The sequence below is a fragment of the Otolemur garnettii genome, unplaced genomic scaffold (genome assembly GCF_000181295.1).
Source record: "Otolemur garnettii isolate 467f Iridium unplaced genomic scaffold, OtoGar3 scaffold00021, whole genome shotgun sequence".
Taxonomy (NCBI): domain Eukaryota; kingdom Metazoa; phylum Chordata; class Mammalia; order Primates; family Galagidae; genus Otolemur; species Otolemur garnettii.
This window is the reverse complement of record NW_003852416.1, coordinates 5664142-5690242: the sequence shown is the minus strand read 5'-3', so window position 1 is coordinate 5690242 and position 26101 is coordinate 5664142. Positions and strand designations below refer to the sequence as shown.

The window sequence follows — 26101 nt, the reverse complement described above, 5'->3', positions numbered from 1 at the left end:
AAAACAATAACTGAGAAAATGACATGAAGGCTCTGTTGACCAATTTGATGGAAGTATTTCAGATTGCATGTGAAAACCCCACACTGTACCCCAGAGGTGCATTAATGTACATAGTTACCATTCAATAAAAAAAAAAAAGAATTCTTACAATTCAACAATAAAAGGTCAACCCAATTAAAGAACAGACAAAGGATTTAAGTAGACATTTTCTCAAAAGAGGTAAACAGTCACATGAAAAGATGCTCAAGATCTTTAGTCATCAAGAAATGCAAATCAAAACCATAAAGAGATGCCACTAATGTAGCTGTAATAAAGGTGAGCAATAATAGTACTGGGAAGAATATGAAGCCTAGGGTAATGTGTATGTTTATGTCTTAGTTATTAACAAAGATTAAAAAGTAAAAAGAAATTTTAAATAGAGAAACATATAGAATAAAGATATAAAGAAAGAAAATATTGTATATTTGTACAGTGTTTTATATTTTAAGCTAAGTATTATTACAAAAGAGTGAAAAAGTTAAAAAAATTAAATGTTTATAATGTAGAAAAGTTACAGTAAGCTAAAGTTTATTATTGAAAAAATAATTCTTACAAATTTAATATAGCTTAAATGTGTGATGTTTATAAGGTCTATAATAGTGTACAGTAACGTCCTAGGGTTTCGCATTCACTCACTCACTGATGCCCACAGAACAACATCCTGTCTTACAAGCTCCATTCATGGTAAGTAACCCTATATAGCTGTACCATTTTTTAACTTTTACACTGTATTTTTCTGCACCTTTTCTATGTTTAAATACATTTAGATATACAAATACTATTGTGTTCCAATTTCCTGCAGTATTCAGCATAGTAAAATGTTGTATGAGTTTGTAGCCTAGGAGCAATAAGCTATACCATACAGCCTAGGTGTGCAGTAGGCTGTGCCACCTAGGTTTTATAAGCATATTCCTTGATGTTAACACATGACAAAATCACCTAAGGACATACTTCTCAGAATGTATCCCTATTGTTAAATGATGCATGACCTGCATTAATGTTCACAGCAACGTTAATCATAGTAGCCAAAAAGTGGAAACAACATAAATGTCTATCATCTGATGTATACAAAAACAAAATATAGTATAGCTATACAATGGAATCTTATTAGGCATGATAAAAAAAAATGAAACATTGATATGTGCTACAACATGAGTACTCCTTACCATCATTATGCTAAATGAAAGAAACCAGCTGCAAAGGACGACATCTTGTTTGATTTGGTTTTTGTGAAATGTCCAGAACAGGAAAATTCGTATTTTCCTACAGAAAGTAGATCAGTGGTTGTCTAGGGCTGAATGAGCTGGAGGAAATTGTGGGTAACTACTAATAGGTATGGAGTTTTATTTGGGGGTGAGAAAATGTTCAAAAATTATGTAGTGATAATGGATGCACAAATATGTGAATATACTAAAGCCCACTCAATTTTATACTTTAAAAGGATAAATTATATGATATGTGAATTATATCTCATTAAAAGTTGTTCTGTAAAAAGAACCAAAGGAACTCTAGAGGTTAGAAAACATAATATCCAATATGAACAATTCCCTGGAAGGGATTAACAGCAGATCAGAAACTGCAGGAAAAAAGGTCAGTGAATGTGAAGAGAGAGCTTTAAAAACTGAAATACAGAGGGAAATAAAAGACTTCAAAAAACTAAAAAGCTCCTCAGAGACATGTGGAACAACATCAAGCAGTTTAATAAATGTGTAATTGGAGTTCTGGAAGATAGACCAGAAGAGAAAAATATTTGAAAATTTAGGAGATGAGTCTTAGGGGATGAATAGGAATTTGTTGTGGGAATAAAGAGAGGAAGGGCATTTTAGGTCGAAGAAACCGTATTAGCAATATTGTGAAAGCTTGTTGCCATATAGTGAGTACTGTGCAATGTTATTTCAAATATGCTTTAGGTATGAAGCATAGAGTTTTCTTATTATTGGGAAGTTTATTTTTCCTCAGTAATACGTGTTTTACATATTTTGAATTGTCTTTTGGTGGCCTAACTGTCAACTAACCTGTCTCTTTGTATCTTATTAATCAGTTCATGATTAATATGTGCTGGTCAGTTTTTTAAAAACAATTCCTAGATGGCCAATCGACCATATGCTGCTTAAATTTTTACTTTATAAAAGAAGTTAATAATTACTGACATATTTAAGGCAAAGCCTAAATACTTAAAATACATTTTTTGTCTATTTGTGTCTAGATTTTTTAGAAGTGTTTTTTTTTTTTCTATTTCTGTGAAGAATACCATTGGCATTTTGATGGGGATTGTGTTGAGTCTGTATTTTGCTTTGGGTGGTATGGACATTTTTAATACCAAATCTTAAATCTATAGAGATATCTTTTCATTTATTTGTGTTCAATATATTTTATCAATGTTATATAGTTTTCAGTGTACATAGCTTTTACCTCCTTGATTATTTTGTTTTTGATGCTATTGTATTTGTTTCTAGAAATGAAAACAATGGAACATGATAGTGGCTGGTTAAATGAACTCCAAAAACAAAAGAGCGAATTGGCACAAGAGTTACTTACTCTCCAGAGAAAACTTAAAGGTATTACCTTCATCAATTACTTTATTTTGCTATTAAATGTATTTACATGGACATAATAGGATCATATCATTTTTAAAAAATATATTTATGTCTTGGAATATATTGTTATTATTGGCATCAAAAAGAGATAAAATATATATGCATGTTAAAGCTTGTATTTTTAATGTCACAAATTTTGCAGAGATCTTCTGTGCTCCCTTAATTGCTATATTAGAGTAGAGAATATACACGTAAGCACCAAAAATTAGAGTATTATTCTTATGAGTGAGTAAAGATAACATGTATTTTTTTTAATTATAAGAATTTTTAAATTGTTTAGCTTTTGAAAATGAAGAGAAGGAATCCATTTATACTACCAAATACCTAGAGGCAGAAAAAATAAAAATCAGTGAAAAGCCTCAAAATGATGCAGATTGCTTAAGGTAAGAATTGCCTATTATACTTTGGTATAAAATCTGGTAACTTTTCAAGTTAAGTAGATTTCAGCATAAAGCTGAGTGTATGGATTTATTTAAAAGTTCCAGATGAAGACGTTTTTTCCTTCTATGTATATTTTAAAACATGCTAGTAAGTAAACACTTCACTGTTTACAAAGTGCTACATATAAATTCATAATGCATTGGGTCAATGATGTTGAAATCAATTTTTCCATTTCTCACACCTCATGGACTTTGTGTTATTCTCATCCCAAAAGATAACTCTTATTTCTGTCATTCCTAAAAATTTGGGGGGGGGTGGTTAGGGAGCAAATAATTGAAATTATTTTTAATCTTTTTAGATTTCAAGGGAAGAAAATTACAATGTTTCACTTGAAATTTGTTACTCTGGTTTTGTTCCTAAAAAAATGAAAATATAATTCTGTATGGAGTATTTAGATGCTTTTTATACATTTAGATAATAAAATAATGGTTGATGTTTGAAATGACATCACAAATACAAGGAGAGACTACCTTGAGTTTTTAAATTTGACTATTATTTATTAGCAATTCAGTGTTATGTTTGCTGGCTTAATTTTAAAGAAGTTCTTATACTTTGTAGTCCTAACATAAGAAAAGGAACCTCATTACTGAACTATGAAGAAGTAAATGAAGCCTCTTTTCAGATAAATCATATAGGAAATATGTCCACTAGAGCTGAACAAATGCTTCATATTAGCAATATATTGCCTTAGGCCATAATTTTAGTAAATTGGGAGAAAATATTTGCAATTTAATTTTATGTTAAGTTTTATAAGCATAAAATATCAGTCTCTTGGGTGATATGTGTGATGCAGAATGAGTTTCTGTAATGACAATCTGCTCATTGAATTTTTTACACTTTTAAAAATGGTGATGCCCACTAGTATCGTTATAGTTAATAGTATAAGGGCTCCAGATATGAAGTCCAGTTTTGTGGGTTTATCACTCAGTCATAAAAATTTGCCCTGGGTTAAAATTAAACACACAAAGTCTATTAGAAAGTGCTTTTTGCTTTACCAATGGTGACAAGAGGAAATTTGAATAAAAAGAAATATCAGTCCTTGTACCCAGTCTATTCATTGCATTTTTCTTTCTTTCTTTCTTTATTATTATTATTATTTTGAGATAGAGTTTCACTCTGTGATTCTGGGTAGGGTGTCTTGTGGTCATAGCTCACAGCAACCTCAAACTCTTGGGTTCAAGCGATCTTCTTGCCTTAGCCTTCTGAGTAACTGGAAGTATAAGTACCTGCCATGATGCCTGTGCCCAGCTAGTTTTTTAGTAGAGACAGGGTCTGCTTTTATTCAAGCTGGTCTCAAACTCCTGGGCCCAAGCAGTCCTCCTGCCTTGGCCTCCCAGAGTGCTGGGTTTATAGGCACGACCCACTGTGCCCAGCCACATTCATTGCATTTTAGATGTGACATGCCAGTATCTATCAATTACAGATATCAATATCTATCATATCTTTTAGATAAATATGCCAATATCTATCAATTCCCACTTTTAATTCATTTGTATATATTCTTAGTACCCCTATTAGTATGTTTCATAAGAGGTTTCCCAAGTGTGAATAAAACCAAGTACTATGTGTAAATATTTCAGGAAAGCTGGGCATGGTGGCTCATGCCTATAATCCTAGCACTGAGGTGGGAAGATTACTTGAGTTCAGGAGTTTGAGATGAGTTTGAATAAGAGGGAGACCTTCTGTTCTAAAAATTGAAAAAAAAAAAAAGAAAACTAGCTGGATGTACTTCCAGGTAGTTGGGAGACTGAGGCAGGAGGATCACTTTGAACCTGGAAGTTTGAGGTTGCTGTGAGTTAGGCTGATTCCATAGCACTCTAGCCTGGGCATCAGAGTAAGGCTCTGTCTCAAAAAAAAAAAAAAAATTTTTTAGGCAAGAGGACTGTATCAGTCTTAGGATTAGTGTAATAACACAAAGCTAATAATGGTAACAAATGATATGACATTTATTCAACTTCATTATGAAGATCAAAATTTCAAAATTAAGTTGATTTTATCCTTAAATTTTAGAGATGATTATTTTTCATCTGTTTTTAAATGCATATGAACTTCTGCATAGTTGCATTTTTCTTTGCTAGAGTGAATATTATTATTATTTTTTATTATGCATTATTTGTCCACCACTTTATTTTAAGTGAAAATGACTCAATTCTTGAGTTTCACTGGTTCACAGCTGGAGATGAATTGTGACTCAAAATGGATTATGTACCTCACCTATACCTGATTTAAATGATTTAGATAATGGTACTTGGGAACCTTTGGGTTGATGACATAGAAATGAGGTGTTGTACTTCAAGTTAATACTGTAATTCATTGACAGTTTGGGGGTATTAAAATGGGATGAATATACTTTGATTGTAAGATGTGAATATTTGGGGGCTTGAAAATAGACCATGATAGGCAGAATAATGCCATCACTGGAAACATGTACATGTTCTAATCTTCAGAACCTTTGAGTAAGATAGATGACATAGCAAGGGAATATGAAAGTGGTAGATGAAGTTAAGATTGCTAGTAATCTAACTTTAAGATGAAGATATTGTTCTGGATTATCTAAAATAATCCAGTTCTGTAATTACAAGTGTTCTTTAAAGCTGAAGAGGGAGGCAGAAGAGTCAGTGTCAAAGTGATGTAATGTGAGAAAGACAGTACTGGCCATTGCTGGCTTTGAAGACAGAAAGGGGGTCACCGTCCAAGAAATGTAGGCAGCATCTAGGTGAAAAAGGCAAGAAAGTGGATTTTTACCTAGCGCCTTCAGAAAGTAATACAGTCTTGCCATAACTTTGATTTTACCCCCTGAGACCCATTTTAGACTTAGATCTCTGTAGATTTACAGAACCATAAGATAGATTTAGGTTGTTTTTAAGCCACTAAGTTTATAATAATTTGTTACAGCAGCAACAGGAATGGAATGCATGAGTTTGGCGACACAATTTTTCTTATTATTTTTCTTTTTTAAACTCCCCATAATGTCTGTATTATTTTTGCAACTGATCATCGTTTTTTTCTCAATTTCAGAAAAGGTTACAAGTTTTCCCAGTGTTCCACAGCTACTAGATGAAACTCAAACCTAGGGCTTCTGACTAAATTGTCCATTAAATTATCCAGTTACTAAATGTGATAAAACAAGGAAAAAGGAAAGGAATTTAGCCTGGAATTCCATTTTGCAGATTTTTACATTTAGTCAACAATGACTGTGATTTTTTCTAGGAACTGGCTCGATGGAAAACTTTGCAAATAAAAAAAAATAATAACTATAAAAGGATGCCTGTTCCAGAGAAGCTCAAGTTAAACTATATGAAAATTAGAAATCTGAAGTAACTATTGTAATGAAATTATTACTTAAACAAAATTGATCTGGCAACTTTCTAGAAGGAGGTTCAAGGAGGGAATTAGGGAGTTAGAGATGCCAATTAAGAAGATGTTGTAGTAGTTCTGATGCAAGGACATGAAAGAGTAGAATATTATTTTTATAGCAGAATTGCTCAAACTTGGCACAATTGACATTTGCGGCCAGATTATTCTTTGTGGTGGGCAGGGGGCTCTTCTATACTTTGTGAGAGGTTTATTAGCATCACTTTCTGCTCACTAAATGCCCCCGTCCATTTACTAGTTGTGACAACCAAACTGTCTCCAGAAATTGCCAGATGTCCCGTGGGGCTGGGGTAGGAGTGACAAAATAGCCTCCAGTTGAGGACCAGTTCTGTTTTAAAGTTGTTACAATTTACTTCTACTTTTATTAAACTCTAACCAGTAAGAAAGCAATTATAAAAGAAAATTTTAATATTGGTTCATCGCTATGTGTTTATTGTTTCTACTTTTTGTAATTGGATAATTTTAATACATGTTTTATTTTGCTTATGCTATTGAAATTTTTCTGTAATGATTATGGTTTATATTTTTAAAAGCTAATCTGTCATGTTCAGGTTATTTGTTAGAACCCTATCCATGAATGTAGAGAACCAGTGGGTCTCAGTGGTTTAATAGTCTCTACCTTAGGTAATTTTTCTATATGAATAAATATGTTTGTTTATTTTAAAGATTCTGCTTTGAAGAGTGTGGTATTATTAACTAACACACATTATAGCAGCTTATTTGTGGAATATTGCTATGAGTAACACTTAAGCTAGAGTAGAAAAGAGAGAAGTAATAAAGATCAGAATTTCGGGAGGTAAGCAAAGTGGTTAAAATTATAGCCCTTCTAAATCCTAGCTCTGCATCTTGTTAGTTTAGTGGCCTTGGACGAGCAATTTAACTTGTCTTTACCTCTGTCTCTTCATTCATCTGTAGTCTTTACCTCTGTCTCTTCATCTGTAAAATGGGGTTAATAATAGTGCCTGCCTCACAAGATATGGTAAAACACAAAAGATTAAACATATATGCTATGGTTTGGATATGGTTTGTTTTATCCCACCAAATCTCTTGTTAAAATTTGCTCCCCAGTGTGGCAGTGTTGGGAGGTAGAGCCTAGTAACTGTTTGGATCACAGAGGTGGATCCCTCATGAATGGCTGGGGGCTGTTCTTGGGGTAGTGGGTGAGTTCTCTCTCTGGAGAGACTGTATTGGTAACTGGGCAAATGAATTATTACCCAGGAGAGAAGGTTGCTGTAAATCCAGGATGCCCCTTGGGTTTGTCCTTTTCACATGAACCTGTAAAAAAGCCCTCACCAGAAGCCGAGCAGATGCTGGCACCATACTTCTTATATAGCCTTGCAAAACCACGGGATAAGAAACCTGTTTGTTGTATAATTTACTCAGCCTCGGGTATAGCAACACAGAATGAACTAAGAAAATGTAAAGTTCTTAGAGCAGCACGTGGCTCAAGCAAATGCTCTGTAATTATTAGCTGTAACTACTTGTGATTTTGCTTTTATTTCATACTGTCCATGAGGATTGAGTGTCTTTTGAGCTTCTCATTTCTCCTTCTGTCTGTTCTTTGAGTGCAGAGACTCATCACTGATTTGATTCTCTTCTGACTTTGTACTCTCCATGGGCTGTGCCACCTGGATCAGTGGTTTTGGTCATCATCTCTAGATGATTTTTCCCAGTCCCTCTTTCTTGAACTCCCATCCTAAATTCCCAACATTCTAATACAAAAATAGGTCTAAAGTGATGCAGGTGGCACCTGTGGCTCAATGGGTAGGGCGCCAGCCCCAAATACTGAGGGTGATGGGTTCGAACTTGGCTTCGGCCAAACTGCAACAAAAAAATAGCCGGGCATAGTGGCGAGCACCCGTGGTCCCAGCTACTCAGGAGGCTGAGGCAAGAGAATCGCCTAAGCCCAGGAGTTGGAAGGTTGCTGTGAGCTGTGACGCCATGGCACTCTACTGAGGGTGATAAAGTGAGACTCTGTCTCTAAAAAAAAAAAAAAAATTAAAAAAATTAAAAACAGTGATGATGCCCTGATTAAACAAATAAAAACAAAAACCCTTATCTAATGTTCCAGGCCTTCAGGGCTACTATCTCCCCACATGCCCTATGCTATGAGTGCATCACAATATGGACTGTGGTGTTCCAAACCTACAATAAGCTTTTATACCTGTATCCTTTTTCATCAGCTGAAATCTAATTTAGTCTTCAGGACCCAGCTTGCATGTCTGTTTTTCTGGGTTCTTCTCAAGTCTGAAATGTAGCAGGCATTTTTGACATATTCACAAATCTTACCATTCCCACCCTAACCTAATCCATCACCAAGTTTTGTTGCTTTTATGTGCAAAATGTTTTTGGAGTCTTTCTACTTCTCTGTGTCCATTCTTCTACCCAAATTCTGGCTCTCTTTGTTCTGGATCTCAGTAACAATCTCTTTTCTGCTTCTCCCCTAAGCCCCTCTTAAGCCCCTCCATTCCACTGTGAATTGAATCACATAATTCCTCTTTCTAAAGTCATCCAATGGCTTCGTAATGAACATAATAGAACCATAAGTCCTTAAAGTGGCCTACATGACTCTTGCAGTATGATCTCTGACCACCTCCTTGATGTTACCTAAAATTTTGATCCACTCCTCACCGTGCTCCCTGAGATACTTCAAACTTTCTTCCACCTAAAGACATTCATACTGCCTTTATTTCTTCTGAAATCATCTGTTTGCAATTCTGTCTGCTTATCTCCTACCTGCTGGAACATACCCCATCCTTAGGTCTCAATTGAAATAATCCTCAGAGAAACCTCCCACCTCCCTTATCCCATGATTAAACTGTGTAACCTGTATTGATCACACCAGTTGTAGAAAAATACATACATGCATCATATATAATGTAACCTCTGTTTCATTTTTCACATGCATGTGTGAGTGATTGTAAATTGGTTTCACAGTAGTACTGAGTATATTGGATATTCTTTTTTCCATTCCTGAGATACTTTACTAAGAAGAATATTTTCTAGTTCCATCCATGTAAACATAAAAGGTAAAGTCTTCATTTTTCTTTTAATGCTAATTCTGTAATTGGGTAAAAGTGGTGAGGACTATGTTGTTTAGTAGGATGTAAACACTCCAACTTGTACAAATAATCAACACATTGAATCCCATAATGGCATAAATATATTTATGATCTATGTACAAATGACTGAATAAAAAAAAGGAAAAAAAATGTAACCTCTGATATTTTCCTTAACAGCACCCTATATATTTTTTTCTTCTATAGCATATATTCCATTTTTTAGTTACACATTTAGGCATTTATTTAGTTAATGTCTGTCTCTACCATGTGCTCAATAAGAGGAAAGATCTGTCTATTCCGTTCACCATTGTGTACTTACATTTTAAAACTTGGGTACAGAGCTTGTCATACAGTAGGTGTTGAATAAATAAATAGAGGAATAAGTGAATGTAATAAATTATGAAAACTTTCCTCTACCATTCAGTTTTCTATGTTCACAGAGAACTTATTTATGATACGGCTGTATCATTAATCACATTCTATGAGAGTTATCCATCCATCCCACCAGACTGGGAACCCTCCACTCCTTGTTCATCTTTCAGTCTCTGTATCTAGCACAGTCAAGGGCACATATTGTTCAATAAGTATTTGTCCCAGTAGTTTAATTTTCACTACAAAAGTTCTAAAAGTTCTAAAAGTTCTTTATTTGTTTTCAGTGTTATTTTCAAAGACACAGTATATTCTAACCACTGGGTTAGTTCCACTTTGGAATGGAATTATTTTCAGTACTAATTTTTTTTCTTCAACGTGAAAAAAGCTTTCCTAGTTTAACTATTCTAGCCTCTCCTCCGTGCCTCACCCCCTCTTCCTGAAGTGAGAAGGAGTCCAGCCAGGGAGTGTGGAAGGGTAAACTGGATCACGTGGAGCCAGTCCTTTCCTTTTCCTTTTCTCTTTGAAACTTAGCGTGCCTCAGTTTTTTCCACTCTGCTTTCCTTAAGTTTTATAGTGGCAGGGCTCCAGGAGAGTACAGGCTTCAGTGCTACCCTTAATGGTGTGAGTTAAGTTACTGTAATTCAAATTAGAAAACCCTTGCCTGCAGATATAAGCCATATTCTCTAGTATCTGTTATATCAGTAGTAAATGAGACATTTTTGCCTCCTTTCTGCCTCCTTTCTTTATTTCTTAATTGGTCATGTTTCAGGCAGGAAAGAAGAGGGTTATCTGTTGGACCCCTATAAACTCCCTAAATATATTTTTTATTGTTATTACCCAACTCTAGGGTTACTAAAATACAGTTCTTGACCATGATTTTTATTTACTGTAGATAGTAACAAAAGAGACAAATTTAAACATTTTAGGTATTTTCTATACTCATAGTTTTTTGTAGCATGGTTATACATTTTATATAATCAATATTTGTGCCTGTATAATGCAACAGGAAACTTGTTTCGGTAATAAACCTGCAAAGTCAACAACATGAGATTTTCATTCTGAGCACTTAAAGATAGGTTGGTTTTGTGAAGAGCATATTTGCAATGTAAACTGCATGAAACTTAATATACACCTGCTACTCAAAGACCCTTAGGTACATTAATGTGAAGTGGTAAAGAAGTGCTCTGGCCTCTTTGGTGAAAAAGTTGTTCAGTTTAGTTGGTCAAAGAGTGCACGTTGATGGTCTTTAGAATTATAAGAAAGCATAAATGCATGTGGTATTAAAACACTTTTAACCTCTCTAAAAGATATACCGATAAATTGTACTGTACATATGTACACATACATATATAATTTTAATTTTACCAAATATGTATAAATTGTGGCTATGTTGATTGAATAAAAATTCAAACACTACAAAGAAGTAAAATGTCAAAATCTCCCTTCCCATCGCTTTGCTCTGATCCCCTAGATGGAACCATTGTTAAAAGGTTGCTGTGTAGCAGAGTTTATCTGTTTCTCTGTATCTGTATGTGTGCATGTATACATACATCTACACGTCTGTGTTTGTTCAGCAAAATGGGATCATGAGATCACACTTAGTGGTCTTCAGTTTGCTTTATTGTTTAGTAAAATGTAGACATTTCCCACGTTAATGTTTACTGACCAACTTCATTCTTTTTAATGCCTTTGTAATAGAGAAGCACATTTATGCACTCACTCTCCCATTAATGGATGTATGACGTTCCAAATATTCACAACTAGAGACATTTTTATAAATGTAGCCTTAAATAATTGCAGAAGTGTTTTTGTAACGTTATTTATAATGAGCATCATTTAGTAGAGTAATAGAAATTGTAATACAGACATTTAGAAAGTAGTCTACATTTATTTTTTGTTTCCAACAGGAATTGACTCAGAGTGGACACATGTAACAAGATCTCAGTTCTAAAGTTTCTGCAAAGTACTAGTCAAATAATTTTATGTTTATACCAAATGGGTATTATCTCTCTCTCTCTGTCTTTTTAACATTTATGAAGTATGAAAAACCCTATTTAATTCCAGGATGATTCTTAGCTGTGTATTTTGTTGAAGATTTCTGTTGACTCTGCATCTTTACTGGTAAAACTTCATCATTTATTCACTAAGAGAAGTGTCTCTACAGCATTGATTATGTAGCCTTCAAGCTAATAGAGATCCCCTGTTTTGTGAATTCTTGGCTCATAACATAGTTATTAAAGCTTGCAAGTAAGTGCAGGAGAAATTTTGATGGTAGAATCAATTGATTACTTTCAAAATTATATTCTGATATAAATGTACCTATTCATGCCCTAGATTTTGAAATAATTTTCTTTATGATAGAAGCTATATACAGCATTGCAGTGATCATTTTCTAAATTCCTTGGTGTCATTGATGCCATAATATAAAGTGAAGGGTGTGGCACAGACATGATACATACATTGCTGGGTGCAGTATACATTACATATACATATTTGGAATGTAATTTAATATATATAAATTATTGTAAGCATCTTAAAATTGTTTATGTCATTTGACTCAATAAATCTACTCATGAGCTCTGTATCAAGGAAAAAATATAGGTGCAGAATAAGCTTTATGCACAAAAGTATTCATAGTAATATTGTTTGTAGTAGAAAAATAGAACAACAGAAATACTCTACCATAAATGAATGATTAGGTCAACTGTGCTGTAACCACTTGGACTACCACATAATAACCTTAGATGGTATCAACTGGCATGCATAGTTAACTGGGGATAATATAATAGCATTAAGAAAAAGAAAAAAACTAGGAAAAAATTGTATAATCACTATTAAATGGAAACTGAAGTCTGCAATGACATATACCTAAATTTTAATAGCATTTGAAATTGAGTACTAAGACTTTGAGTGAAGTTTGTCCTTCTTTCAACTTAAATAGTAGTTGCATATGGTTCTGTAGCTAAAAAGAGTATGATGTTAGTTAAGGCTTTTCTACGCCTCTGAGAAGTAATTGCAAAAAAAATAAAAAATTGGAATGGTGCAGGAAATCATAAAAATACATGGAACATAAGTTTTGCTTAAACTAACTGATAATATTGGCTCATCCTGCCCATTATTTGATGATTCAGAGAAAGGTGACAATAACCAGTGCAAACTGCCCTTAGTTACTGTGCAGTGGGAGAGGGAAGTCCTTCTTGACTCCTGTAGATAATCAGTCTATGCACTGAAGCATGAGATCTGCTTACCATTATATTGCTTTGGCTAGCTGCAAGTATATTAATATTCATACCATTATCAGCTAGCCTTTTAAAGCTAGCAACAGCAATCTTTTCTGTCAGTGCAGACCTAAATTCTACAGCTTGATTATATGCTGAATAGAAAAATACTTCCTATAATTTGCTCTGAATGCCCTCCTTGATTTCAGTAGTCATTCATTCTTATTATTAGGTAGCTAAAAGGGAGAGTGGTCACCATCCAATTCTGATGGGTGTGAAGGATCGTACACAATTGGTGGTCCATTCAGACTGAAGAGGAGCATGTGCAAAAGGTGGAAAGAAAGATCTCAACTATTTTATTTGGAAAAAAATAAATGTATTAAAATGAACCCTTGTGTACTTTTTAATAGCAGTATCTACAGTACATTGTAACTCTGCATTTACCCTTCCACTTACTCTTTAAAAATATTTATTACAGGGGTTATATTCATGTGTAAACATCTAATGCTCAAAGTTAATAACGTGTTCTCTTTCCTAAAAAGCACTCTTTTAGAATTCCTATTTACTATTAAATTCCTAAAAGTTCAGAACACAATGAACTTCACGTTTGTAGTCATGTACTGTGTAACGACATTAGTTGTAGATGGCTATGGTCCCGTAAGATTTTAATACCATCCTTTTACTGTACCTTTCCTAGGTTTAGACACACAAATACTTCCCTTTGTGTTACCATTGCCCATGCTATTCAGTGTGGTAACATGCTGTACAGGTTATAGCCTAGGAGCAACAGGCTATACCCCATAACCTGGGTGTGTTATCAGCTATGCCATCTAGGTTTGCGTAACTGTACTATGATGTTCGTGCAACGACAAAATCACCTTAACGATGCATTTATCAGAATGTATCCCTCTTGTTAAGTGATGTGTGACTGCATAGAGTATTATTGGTATTCTATTTTTTCCCTAGTTCTTAAAATAACCTTTATAAACTACATGTAATTTCTGAAGCATAATATAATGAGCACCTATAAACTTAACTAGAAGATTACCAATAACTTGCATTAGCTATGGCTCCTTTTTTATCCCATACTTCCTTCCTTACCCTAATTGTCATTAATGTCCCTTATTGCATTTCATTTTCTTAGGCATATGTGGTATATAACTTATTTGATTCATTTTATTTTGTGCTTGTCATTTTCTTTACTGCATTATATAATTATTTTAATTTAAACTATATATTTTATATAATCTATCATATATATTCATACTCAAACAATCTATTGATTATTTTTATTGTTTCTGAGTTTTATAAATGGTATCATATTGTCTGGGACTTGTTTTTATTCAGCATTGTTTCTAAGATTTACCTATGTTGGTGAGTGTAGATATGTGAATATACAGTGATTTTTTTCTCCTTTATAATGGACATCTGAATTATTTCAAGTCTTTTCTATCATAGGCAGTGCTAATGTATACATGTTGGTGCATGTGTATGGAGTTTCTCTAGAATAGCCTGCTGGAATTGTTAGGTGTAGAGTACGTGGATTTTGACCTTCATAAGCTAATGACAGACTGTTTTGCAAAACGATTAAATCAATTTATACTCCCATTGGCACATTACAAAATTTCTCATGGATCTCTATACTCCTCAGTACTTTGTTTTCAGACTTATTAATTTTTGCTAATCTTGTGGGTATAAGATGGTATTTCGTGGTCTTAAATCTGTATTGCCTTGTGTGGTTGAGCATCTTTTCATCTGCCTATGGCCCATATTTTTCCTACTCTGTAAAAGGCCTCCAATTTATTTTTTCATTAAGATATTTGTGTAATTTATCTTTCTCAAAAACTGAATCCTAGATGTTTTTAATTTTTGGTCTTTTAGCAATTGTAGATTTTGTTCTGTTAATGCATTAAAAATATCTTCTTCTAGCTTATAGGGTTTTATTATTTGCTTTAGACTGTTGTAGTTGAACAGAATTCCTATTTTCCCGTGGTTGAAATTGTCAATCATTTATTATTATAGTTAGCATTTTTGTTTCTTAGTTAACAATATTTATTATATGTTTCAAAATAGCAAGAAGAGAGAATTTTAAATATCTTAATCATAAAGAAATGATAATATATGTTTATGGCATTTCAGGAAAAAATGTAATAAAACAAAAACGCCAGATGTGGCAGCTCATGCTTGTAGTCCTAGTGCTTTGAAAGGTTGAGTTACAGGAATGCTTGGGATGATTGTTTGAAGCCAGGAGTTGTTTGAGATCAGCCTGACACTGTCTCAACAAAAAATAGAGTAATTAGCTGGGCATGGTGGTACACACCTATATTTTCAGGTACTAGGGAAGCTGAAGCAGGAAGGTTGCTTGAGCTGGGGAGTGTGAGATTGCAGTGAGCTGTGATGATGCCACTGCACTCTACTCCAGGAGACAGAGCAAGACCTTGCCTCAAAAAAACGAAATAAAACACCCCTCCCCTAAAAAGATAAAACCCAGGACTCCAAAGAAATGGTAAATGTATGAGGCGATAGTTACATTAAATTCCGTGATTTGATTAACACAAAATAATTCACATATCAAACATCATACTATGCCCCATAAAGATATATAAAATGAATTGAAAGCTATGTTAGTTAATTAGTAGGATGTAAGCACTCCAATTTGTACAAATAATCAACACATTGAATTCCACAAAGGCATAAATGTATTCATGATCTATGTATATATGACTTAATTTAAAAAAAAGAAGAAAAAAGATATATAATTGTGTGTCAGTTAAAATCAAAACAAATTAACACACTTAATAAATTTAACATTGATACAATACTATTATCAAATATAGTCTATATTAATATTTCCTCTGTTATCTTGTTTTATGATTAGATATTTTTCTTTCTTTTTCTCCTCCTTTCTCTTTCTTGTCTTCTTTTTCCCTTTCCTCCTTCTCTCTCTTTTCTTATACCTAGGAAAGATAACATATAATGTTTTCTTTTAAACTCCTTTAATCAAGAACAATTCCTCAGCTTTTTGCCTTTTGTAACATTGACACTTTTTTTTTTTTTTTTTTGAGGTGTCAAGGCTAGGATTTTTTGTTTTTGTTTTTTTTTTTCCTGAGACAAAGTCTTGTTCTGTCATCAGGGCTAGAATGTGGTGGCATCATCATAGCTCACTACAACCTCAAACTCTGGCCCCAAGCAGTCCTCCTACCTCAGCCTCTCAGAGTGCTAGGATTGTAGGTGTGAGCTGCCATGCCCAGCCAAGGATAGTTGTTTCATTGAATGTACTTCATTTTGGATCTGTCTGTTCCTTTGAGATTAGATTCAAGTTAAACTTTTTTTTTTTTGGAAAAAACATTATGTAAGTGATAGTGTGTTTATTTATATCAGGTGTTTGTTTTGTTATTGGTAATTTTAAGTTTGACCTATTAAGATTGTGTGTGCCAGATTTCTCCAGTGAAGAGTGCTGTTTTCCATTGGTAATTTGAGTCATCTTTGAGTGACTCTTTGAGACTTTGTATATATCCTTTCTACCAAGAATCCTTCACATAATCATTTTATTGTCCACTAATGATTCTTCCCTGAATTGCCTATTAACAGTGGTGGCTACAAAATAGTAATTTTCTTTTTTTTTTTTAAATAGTAATTTTCTAATCATGTCAGTCTTCCTCATTTACTTGGTAAAATTCTGTAAAAAGAGAAAAAAACTTTTTTCCTTTTAAGAAATAAATCTCTATGTACTCACTAATTTATTTTCATTTCATGTTTTATAATCTATTACTGTAATTATTATTTTTGATGCTCCAATTGTTGTAAATTTGACCAGAGGCATCCCCTTGAAATGTATTTTTGTGTCCCATCGTTTTGGGTTTTTTTTTTTTTTTTTTTTTAAGTATACCTTCCTTCCCTTCTTCTCTTCTTTCCTTTCTTCCCTTTCTTTCCTTCCTTCCTCAGACAATATTCTAGGCTAACCTTACCTACCTCAATCCTGGAACCAGTTATTTCCTCAAGGAGCACTGGTATCTTTGAGTAGTGAGTGATATTTAATAACTAAGATCAGAGTGCTAGATGTGCTCATTGCTTCTGGATGTCATTGCTTTTATTTTTCATTTATTTTTTATTTTTTTGAGACAGAGCCTCAGCTATCCCCCTGGGTAGAGTGCTGTGGCATCACAGCTCACAGCAACCTCCAACTCTTGAGCTCAAGTGAGTCTCCTGCCTCAGCCTCCCAAGTAGCTGGGACCACAGGCGCCTGCCACAACGCCCGGCTATTTTTTGGTTGCAGGCGTCATTGTTGTTTTGGCGGGCCTCGGCTGGATTCAAACCTGCCACCTTAGGTGTATGTGGCTGGCGCCTTAGCCACTTGAGCCACAGGTGCCGAGCCCATGTCATTGCTTTTAAGCACTATAAATGACAGAACTAAAAATACTATTTTAAAAAAATTTTGTATTTATACTGAGCTCCAATTCAAATCCAAAATGACAGGGCTTGTCTTTTCCTCCTCCCATTATATATGTACATCCTTTGCTTCTAGTGAAAACTCTGGTTCTTAACAACATCAATGTAATTATTCATTTCCTAAATCCTAAAAATATCACAAAATAATTTTAGAATTATAGCTGTCTAATCCTACTAACAACAAACCTACTTTGTAGTTCTTAGTGTCTTCCTACATATCCCATTGAAGATATATAAACTACTATGTTTAAAAATTGCTTAAATTATTTTTTTATTTTTGTCTGTGATTTTAAATTTGAAATGTGATTAAGTTTCTGTTTAACTCAAGTGTTCTTTTCTGTCAAATTTTATGGTCCTTTTTTCTTCAGCTTCACTGATTAATTTTTATTTGTTGACTCTGTAATATATCAGCATAATTCAAAATCAAAAGTATATAAAAAATATACTCAGGGGAATCTCATTCGATTTTGTAACTACTCCACTGCTTCACTCAGTGCTATAAGTAACCATTTTCATTAGTTTCTTGTCCATCTTTCCTATGGTTCTTATTATAAAAACAAGTGGATTATTTTCCTCTTTTTTTCTTAAGCTAAGGTCTCCCTTTTTCAGGCTGGAGTATAATGACTTAAACATAGCTCACTACAGCCTTGGAACTCTTGGGCCCAAGTAATTCTCTGTAGCTAGGACTATAGGTATGTGCCACTGTGCCCAGCTAAGTTTTCAAAAAACTTTTTGTGGAGACAAGGTATTGCTGTGTTGTTTAGGCTGATCTTGCACTTTTAGCCTCAAGTGATCCTCCCCACCTTGGGCTCCCAAAGTGATGTGATTACAGGTGTGAGCCACCATGCCTGGCCAAAAATAATGAAATATTTTAAAGCAGAAATGCAAGAAGCTCAGATATCCCTAAACAGAATTAAAAAAAAAAAAGCAAATGTATACTTGTCATGTTTGGACCTCTGGAAAACAAAGATAAAGACAAAAATCACAAAGGAAGACATCATAGAAAAAAAAAGACACAAAAACACATTATATACAAAGGAACAAAGATAAGAATTATAGTAGCCTTCCCATCAGAAATCATGGAAACCAGAAGAGACAAGATGATAACATCCTAAAGAGTGAAAGTAAAAGCTGTCAACTCAGAATCCTCATTGAAAATATCTTTCACAAATGAAGGAAAATTAAGATATTCTTAGACAAATACAAGATGATTGAATTCCTTGCCAACAGATACACTATAAAAAAGGCTAGTTTTGGGTAAGTCTTTGAGAAAGAAGGAGTATACCAGATGGAAACTTGAAGCTACTCAGAGATATAAAAAAAGCTTCAGAAATAATTAAAATGAAGATAAATACAAAAGCATTTTCTTTCATTTTTAATTGTTCTTCAAGATAAATGGCTATAGCAAAATATAGTAGCAGGAATTTTAGACTTATAGCATATGTAAAAAGAAAAATGTGTAATGATAATAGAACAAAAATTGGAGGGAGAAATTAGAAACTCACTATTGTAAGGTTCTTACCTGTAAGAGAGTACACAGAAATAAATTGAAGAATGTGTTATAAACTCAAGTGCAATAATTACAAAATTTTAAAAATATAGTAGTCCTGCCTTATCCATAGTTTCTACTTTTGACAGTTTCAATTACCTGCATTCAACCAGTCCAAAAATATAAAATGAAAATTTCCAGAAATAAACAATTCATGAGTTTTAAACTATATACTATCCTGAATAGTGTGATAAAAATCCTGAGCCATCCTGCCCTATCCTGTCCCATCCTGCCCTGGATGTAAATCATCCTTTTGCCCACCATATTCATGCTGTATATGCTACCCACTTAACAGTCACTTAGTAGCCATCGAAGTTATCAGATTGACTATTGCAATGTTGCAATATTTGTGTTCATGTAATCCTTATTTTAATTAATAATGGCCCCAAAGCACCAGAGTAATGATGCTGTCTATTTGGATATGCCAAAGAGAAGCTGTAATGTGTTTCTTTGAAGAAAAAAGGTGAAAGTTTTTGACTTAATACAGAAAGACAAAAACCATATGCCGAGGTTGCTAAGATCTACTGTGCACTGAGATATTTTGAGAGGGAAAGAGATCACATTTACCTGTTATTATGGCATATTATTATAATTGTTCTATTTTACTATTGTTGATAATCTCTTACTGTGCCTAATTTGTAAATTTAACTTTATCATAGGTGTGTATGTACAGGAAAAATGTATAGTATATACGTATAAGGTTGAGTCCTATCTGTGGTTTCAGACATCCACTGGGGATCTAACATATACCCCATGAATAGGGGAGGACTACTGTAGGTATAATAGTAAGAGAATAGAATATGTAAAATTTAGTTATGAAAAATAATTGATCCAAAAGCAGATGAAAAGAAAAGGAAAGGGACAAAAAAGAGATGGAACAGTAACTAGAAAAATGCTATATTTTTAATTTAGCCATATTAATAACTATACTAAATGTAAATGGTTTAAACACACCAACTAAAAGACAAAGATATTAGGTAAGATAGTAAGATTCATCTGTGTGGTTTGTACAAGAAACCCACTTTAAATCAAAAGACGTAGGTTAAAAGTTTAAAAAAAAATGGACACTATCCTGTATTAGTGGTCTGAAAGTTCTAGTTTTTTTAATATCCTTGTCAATACTTTGTATTGCCTGTCTTTCATTTTGCCTATTCTAGCAGAGTTTTAGTGGTATTTCATTGTACCTTTGTTTGTATTTCCCTGAACAAAACCAAAGTTGAGTATCATTTTATTTTTTTTTTATTAGCCATTGGATATCTTTTAAGACTTTGGTTTTTATTTCTTTTGTACCCATTTTCCATAGTGTTATCTTTTTTTAGGATTTGTAGTTCATCGTATGTTAGAGGCATAATCTGTGCCTTGACTCTGCTGACTTATTTATAGTGCCATTCTATATTTGTGCTTGGTGATTGCTCGTTGTTCTCAATTTGTAAGAAGACTCTAAGTCTAAATATATTAAGGCTGTCTTCAAAAGGGATTTTCTTTTGCTCCCACTGATATCTGGGGAATGCTACTGGTGTAGAGCCCTCTTCTCCTTGAGAATAAGTGCTCAGCAAAGTTTTATGTAATCTAAATATCACCTTGTTGCTGGCCCAAGAGTTGTTTATAATTGGGAGAGTGATGCTGCTCTTAATGTCATCTTTACGGCAGCTTCTTCTCCCTAACTCCTCAAGTGCAGGCTATAGCTCTCTGCCTGTCTAGCCACAGCTCATGGCTTCTGTTTATGCTTGTCTTTAAAAAAAAAAAAAAAAGTCAGTCATAATGTTAGAAATGAAAGAATATTTCTTTATTATTTTCCACATTAAATATATACATAAAATAAATTTAAAATGTTTTGAAGTCATGCTGATATTGGCAATAAATTTCCTGAATATATTTATAATTATCAAACTTATTTGATATTAACAATGTTGTTAACTATTTGCTTAAGGTTTATTGTTTATATTGCCTATGTAAGTTTTCTGTGAGAGACATCAAAATATGCCAATTCCAAATTATGCAACATTGGCATAATGATTATTTTGACCTAAAGGCAGTTAAGACTCAACAGATGCCACAAGAGTTCTCTACCCTCTTAGCCGTTACATGTGCCTAGAAGTAAGGCATAGATTGCCCTTTGAGGAAGGTTCCCACCTTATACCAGGGAGACAGGACCTACTATTATCATTAAAGACAGAGCCAACACCAAAATGAGTATACATAAACAGACTTCAATAAAATAGCCCTTATCTTTCATTACTTTACCCATATATTTTCATGCTTCTTAGTCACTTGAAGCCTGGTAAAAAAAAAAAATGCAAAAAATTTAACATAAATACTTGTCTTTTTTAAGAGTCATTTCTAGGTTAATTTCCTTACAGTGATAACACTGAAAGGACTTCCTATTTTAGGCTCAGCTGCCCTTTTTGATTTGTCACTGTGAATCTCCTGTTTGTTGGAAAATATGCCTGTTTTAAAGATAGCTACATGGCCCCTATATCCAGAAACTTCATTCTGGTGTGGTCATTTCAAACGTGGTCTCCCATAAACTTGTTTTAATAGGTCCAAACCCTTTTCCCTTTAGTAAAAAGGTAAATAAACCCAAGTCTAACCTCTTCAACTCTAACCTATTATTGTGAACCCCAAAGGCATGAAAAAATTATATGCTTTATTCCTGCTGAAAAATTAGAAATATTCAAAGAACTAAAGACTTAATTGGAGAAAAGAAACATTGATGTTACTTTCTTACTTCCAAATTAAAGTATATTTTAATTATGTATGTATACACATAAAGTTAGAGTTCAGTTTTATAAAGAAACTCAGAGGTCATTTATTTTCTATACTTAAAAGTTTTCAGGTGAGAGTCAGATGAGCTAAATGTTTTAACCGAGGTTATTCAGCTTATTTGTGGTCGGGACTAAAACAGAAGTCTTTATACACATATGTAGCATTATGACATTTTTTTCCCACTAACTTATGTTGCTCTTCTAATTTTTGTAAATTAGCAAATGTCTATTATTTATTGAGTCTACCTTTTTTCTTTATAAAATATTTCTTTCTCAAAATTTTATATGGTTCTTATTGAATTTTAGAGAATTAAAATTTCCAAAAACTTTGGTTCTAACTTGAAATTATGATTATAGAAGCCACAAAACTGTCACTCTCTGTGTAATAAAATTTATGATAAAATGGTGTATTATTAAACTAATAGGGTGAATTTTTACTTTTAAACTAGACTTAAAAAAGAATTAGAACTGTATAAGGAAGATGACTTGGAAAGTGTTTATGAAGCTCTCCAAACAGAAATAGAATTTTTGGAGCTGGTAAGGCATCATCAATTAACCTTATGTTCAATACTGTTTTATCTACTGGTAAGACTATTTTTACTGGTATACATTTCACTGAACTAGTGCTTTGTTCCTCTGCAAAAACCAGAAAGCAGTAATGAGCAAAACTAAAGTCAGGATATACATCTATGGAGTATTTTGAGTTCCTGAAGAGTTAGGTGCTACATAAAGCAAAGTATATTCAAAGAGAATATGTATAATTTCAAACTAAGTTAAAAAAATCAGATGTGACCTCTCAACTTTTCCATGACTAAAACTGTCATTAGAGAATTAATGCACTGAAGAATTTTAACTATCATAATGCTTAAAAGCTTTTTGGTTTTGATAGGCATAAATTATACTTTTATTATATTTGATCCTAAAACTTTCTTATTATATATTTTTATGATCTGAAAAACCTTGAAGTCAATTATTAGAAACTTACTTTCAAATTATGTGAGAGCACTTTAAATTGCTTTAACCTCTTACTTTGGTTGTTTATAAAATGAACACAGTATTTCATATACTCTAATTTAATAGAAGACATAGCTTTTAAGTATATTAAAACATAACATTTTGTTTTATGTTTTTTTTCTGTAAACATTTTTGTTTACAAATATTCTAATAGGTTATATTTGAATTTATATGTCAGTAAAATCTTTCAGTGGTTCATTCCTGTAATCCTAACACTCTGGGAGGCCTAGGCAGGTGGATTGCCTGAGCTCACAGGTTTGAGACCAGCCTGAGCAAGAGTGAGACCCCATCTCTAAAAATAGCCGGGCATTGTGGTGGGCGCCTGTAGTCCCAGCTACTTGGGAGTCTGAGGCAAGAGAATTGCATAAACCTGAGTTTGAGGTTACTATGAGCTGTGAAGCCACAGCACTCTACAAAGGGTGACAAAGTGAGATTCTGACTCAATAAACAAATAAATAAATAAAATCTTTCAAAAGCAAAATTTAGAACTACAAGAGTTATTGTTTGACTAAATTTAGATAAATTTTATGTAATTCTTAATTAACAATTTGGTTTTCCTTATGAATAGTTATTACATGTTTTCTTTCCAGACATTGGCACAGAAAAATCTTCATAAAAACAACTTCTAGAGAATTGATCAGCCATCTGAAACCTGATCAAGGCATCTTAGTATCCCATCTCTGTGAAAGATACATGAATGGTACCCATTACAACAGATTCTTTGGAGAACATGAGGCTCAGAATATTCAAAGTTCCTAATATCTAGAATTAATTTATTAGCACTGCAATAGTAATTTTGCCTTTGTTGCTTCCTAGAACTTGAATTCTAGGCAAAAAATTCTTGTGTGGTTTGATTTTGTTTCTAAAGATAAAGGACAAGTAGTAGATACTTGTTCCCAGGTTTTTTATATTCCTCTGACTATACTTTTCATTCTTTGTTGTAGCTTTACATAGGTCCAGTCAAATGCATGTAGGTGGAAATGCTCAGATTATTGACCCAATTTTTTTGTTGGTGCCATTTTTGCCAACAGAAGCACCTACTAACAGAGATGCTTACTTTCATTTTAATCCTGCTCTAATCGTTGGATGTCTGTTGACAGAGGTCCTCTGAAACCCTTCATCTGCCATAGCCAGTTTTTTTTTGCTTTCCCCTGTGTGTCTAGAGTTAAAGTCTGGGGCACCTGCAGTTGTTTTTTCAGCAGTTTGTGCCTGCCAATTTTCTTCCTAATGCCAATGTTAGTTGGAATGAAATAAGTTATCCACTGGGGAGGTACATAATTTCCTTACAGCCATCAGTATTCATTTTCTCTGGTGGCCTGAAGCACTGCAACTGAAAACAGTGTATTATGGTTATATCAAACTTAGTATTGCTACCAGATTTCCAACATTACTTATCTTTTTGCTGTTAGCACTCCTAACTAGATAGAAAGTCTGTTATCTAAAATTTGGTGTATCAAAACGATTTAACAAGGTCCCAGATTGGGGTAGGTCAAGGAGGAGAACAAAATTTACTTGGGGATATATTTCAAAATACCAAGTGCTAATGTTAGAACCATGTTGTCCTTTGTGGTTATAGCTGAATTAATGTCAAATATGAAATGTTTACAGATGCCTTATATCTACTGATGTTAAGGTCTGTCTAAGTCTCAGAGCAGAACCCAAGTAAACCTTATTTCAGAGTAAGTCTTATTTTGACATAGCTTTTTTGTATAAGTTGTTTAACACTCTTATTTTTTAAAAATTAGCAAAGTTAAAACACTCTCTTTTGGAATAGGTAGCAATTGCCTTCTTTTCAAATAATTTGCATTTTCAGAAGTAATTGCTATTTTTATTTTTTAAATATTTAAATTAATGATAAGTTATTTTTGCTTAAGAAGAAAAAATTAATGGTGCCAGGGAATTGCAATTTATTTTGTATGCAAATAGAGAGTCAAAATAGTTATTGGGATTAGTCATGATTTCATTTCTGTCTTATTTTAGTTCATTTATCTACCCACATTTCTCATCTTGTGAATCTCTATTATTATATGTATGTACTATAATATTAACATGCAGATTGAGTTTATACAGAAAGTATTTTTCACTTACTGGTAATTTTTATTCATTAATGGTTTTGTAGCTAAAATATTAATGTGAACTAGAGGTATGCTACCTGTTTGTATAGCTAACACACTGACATATGTGCAGAATAAACTTACTAATACAACTGTTCTTTCAGAACATATAGATTATCTGGATTAAATATTTAATAATAGAATCAGGATTCATGTGAATTGAATTTGAGAAAAAACTAAGGGTTCAGTATTTTCATTATTTCAAAACCCTTAAAATGCATAATTTAAGATTTAAACTAATTTTCATATAGTAAAATGAGTGATTATTTTAGCACTGCATGTAAAGTAATATAGAGCACTACCCACATGATACCTATCAAAACAACTGGAACTATTAAAATCAATGTAATCAAAGGAACAACTCCTTTGAAGCAAAGGAAACACAGCAATAGTTAGAAGTCAGTGTATTAAGCTAAACTGTGTCATCAATACAAACTATTAGTAGTAGATTGTTTTTATTTTTGTTAAGAATTAGTCATAAAATTCTTAAGTTAGGAAAATTTACTAAAATTATCTAGGTAAAAATATGTCTCAGATTGAATTTAGTTAATTAAGAAATAAGACTCTGGCTATACAGAAAGACAATTTTTTTTTTTAGACAGTTTCACTTTGTTGCCCTCAATAGAGTCCTGTGGTGTCCTAGCTTACAGCAACTTCAGTCTCTTGGGCTCAAGCAATCCTCTTGCCTCAGCCTCCCTAGTAGCTGGTACTACAGGCACCCACCACAACACCTGGCTATTTTTTAGAGATGAGGTTTCACTCTTGCTCAGGCTGGTCTCAAACTCCTGAGCTTAGGCAATCCACCCACCTCAACTTCCCAGAGGGCTAGTTATAGGCATGAGCCACTGCCCATTCGTTAAGTAAATTCATTAAATTTGTCATATGCTTAGTTATAGCCAAAATGAAAACCAACCCAAACTAACACTGATCCTGCTCAGAGATTTGTGGCAGGCCACCACAGTTTTTTGCTGTAACAGTTCTTTCAGAAGCAACTTTCTAATTCACGGTTCTCCACTGGGAGTAACATTAGAATGTATAGATGGATTGCTGCATATTTTTCCTGCTGATTAATGGAGCTATTCAGCTAGGGGAAAAACAGCAACAAA

The 26101-nt window shown here is 33.4% G+C and overlaps 1 protein-coding gene across 1 annotated transcript in view; it reads left to right on the top strand.

The window, feature by feature from the left end:
- CCDC172 (coiled-coil domain containing 172) overlaps positions 1-23510 on the top strand; it is an 85468-nt gene extending 61958 nt beyond the window's left edge. Inside the window, exons 5-8 of the mRNA XM_003787333.3 lie at positions 2496-2597; positions 2917-3019; positions 22317-22404; positions 23472-23510. Coding sequence (XP_003787381.1) covers positions 2496-2597; positions 2917-3019; positions 22317-22404; positions 23472-23510 — 332 coding nt within the window. The remainder of the gene's footprint in view (positions 1-2495; positions 2598-2916; positions 3020-22316; positions 22405-23471) is intronic.
- Positions 23511-26101: the final 2591 nt, after the last annotated feature.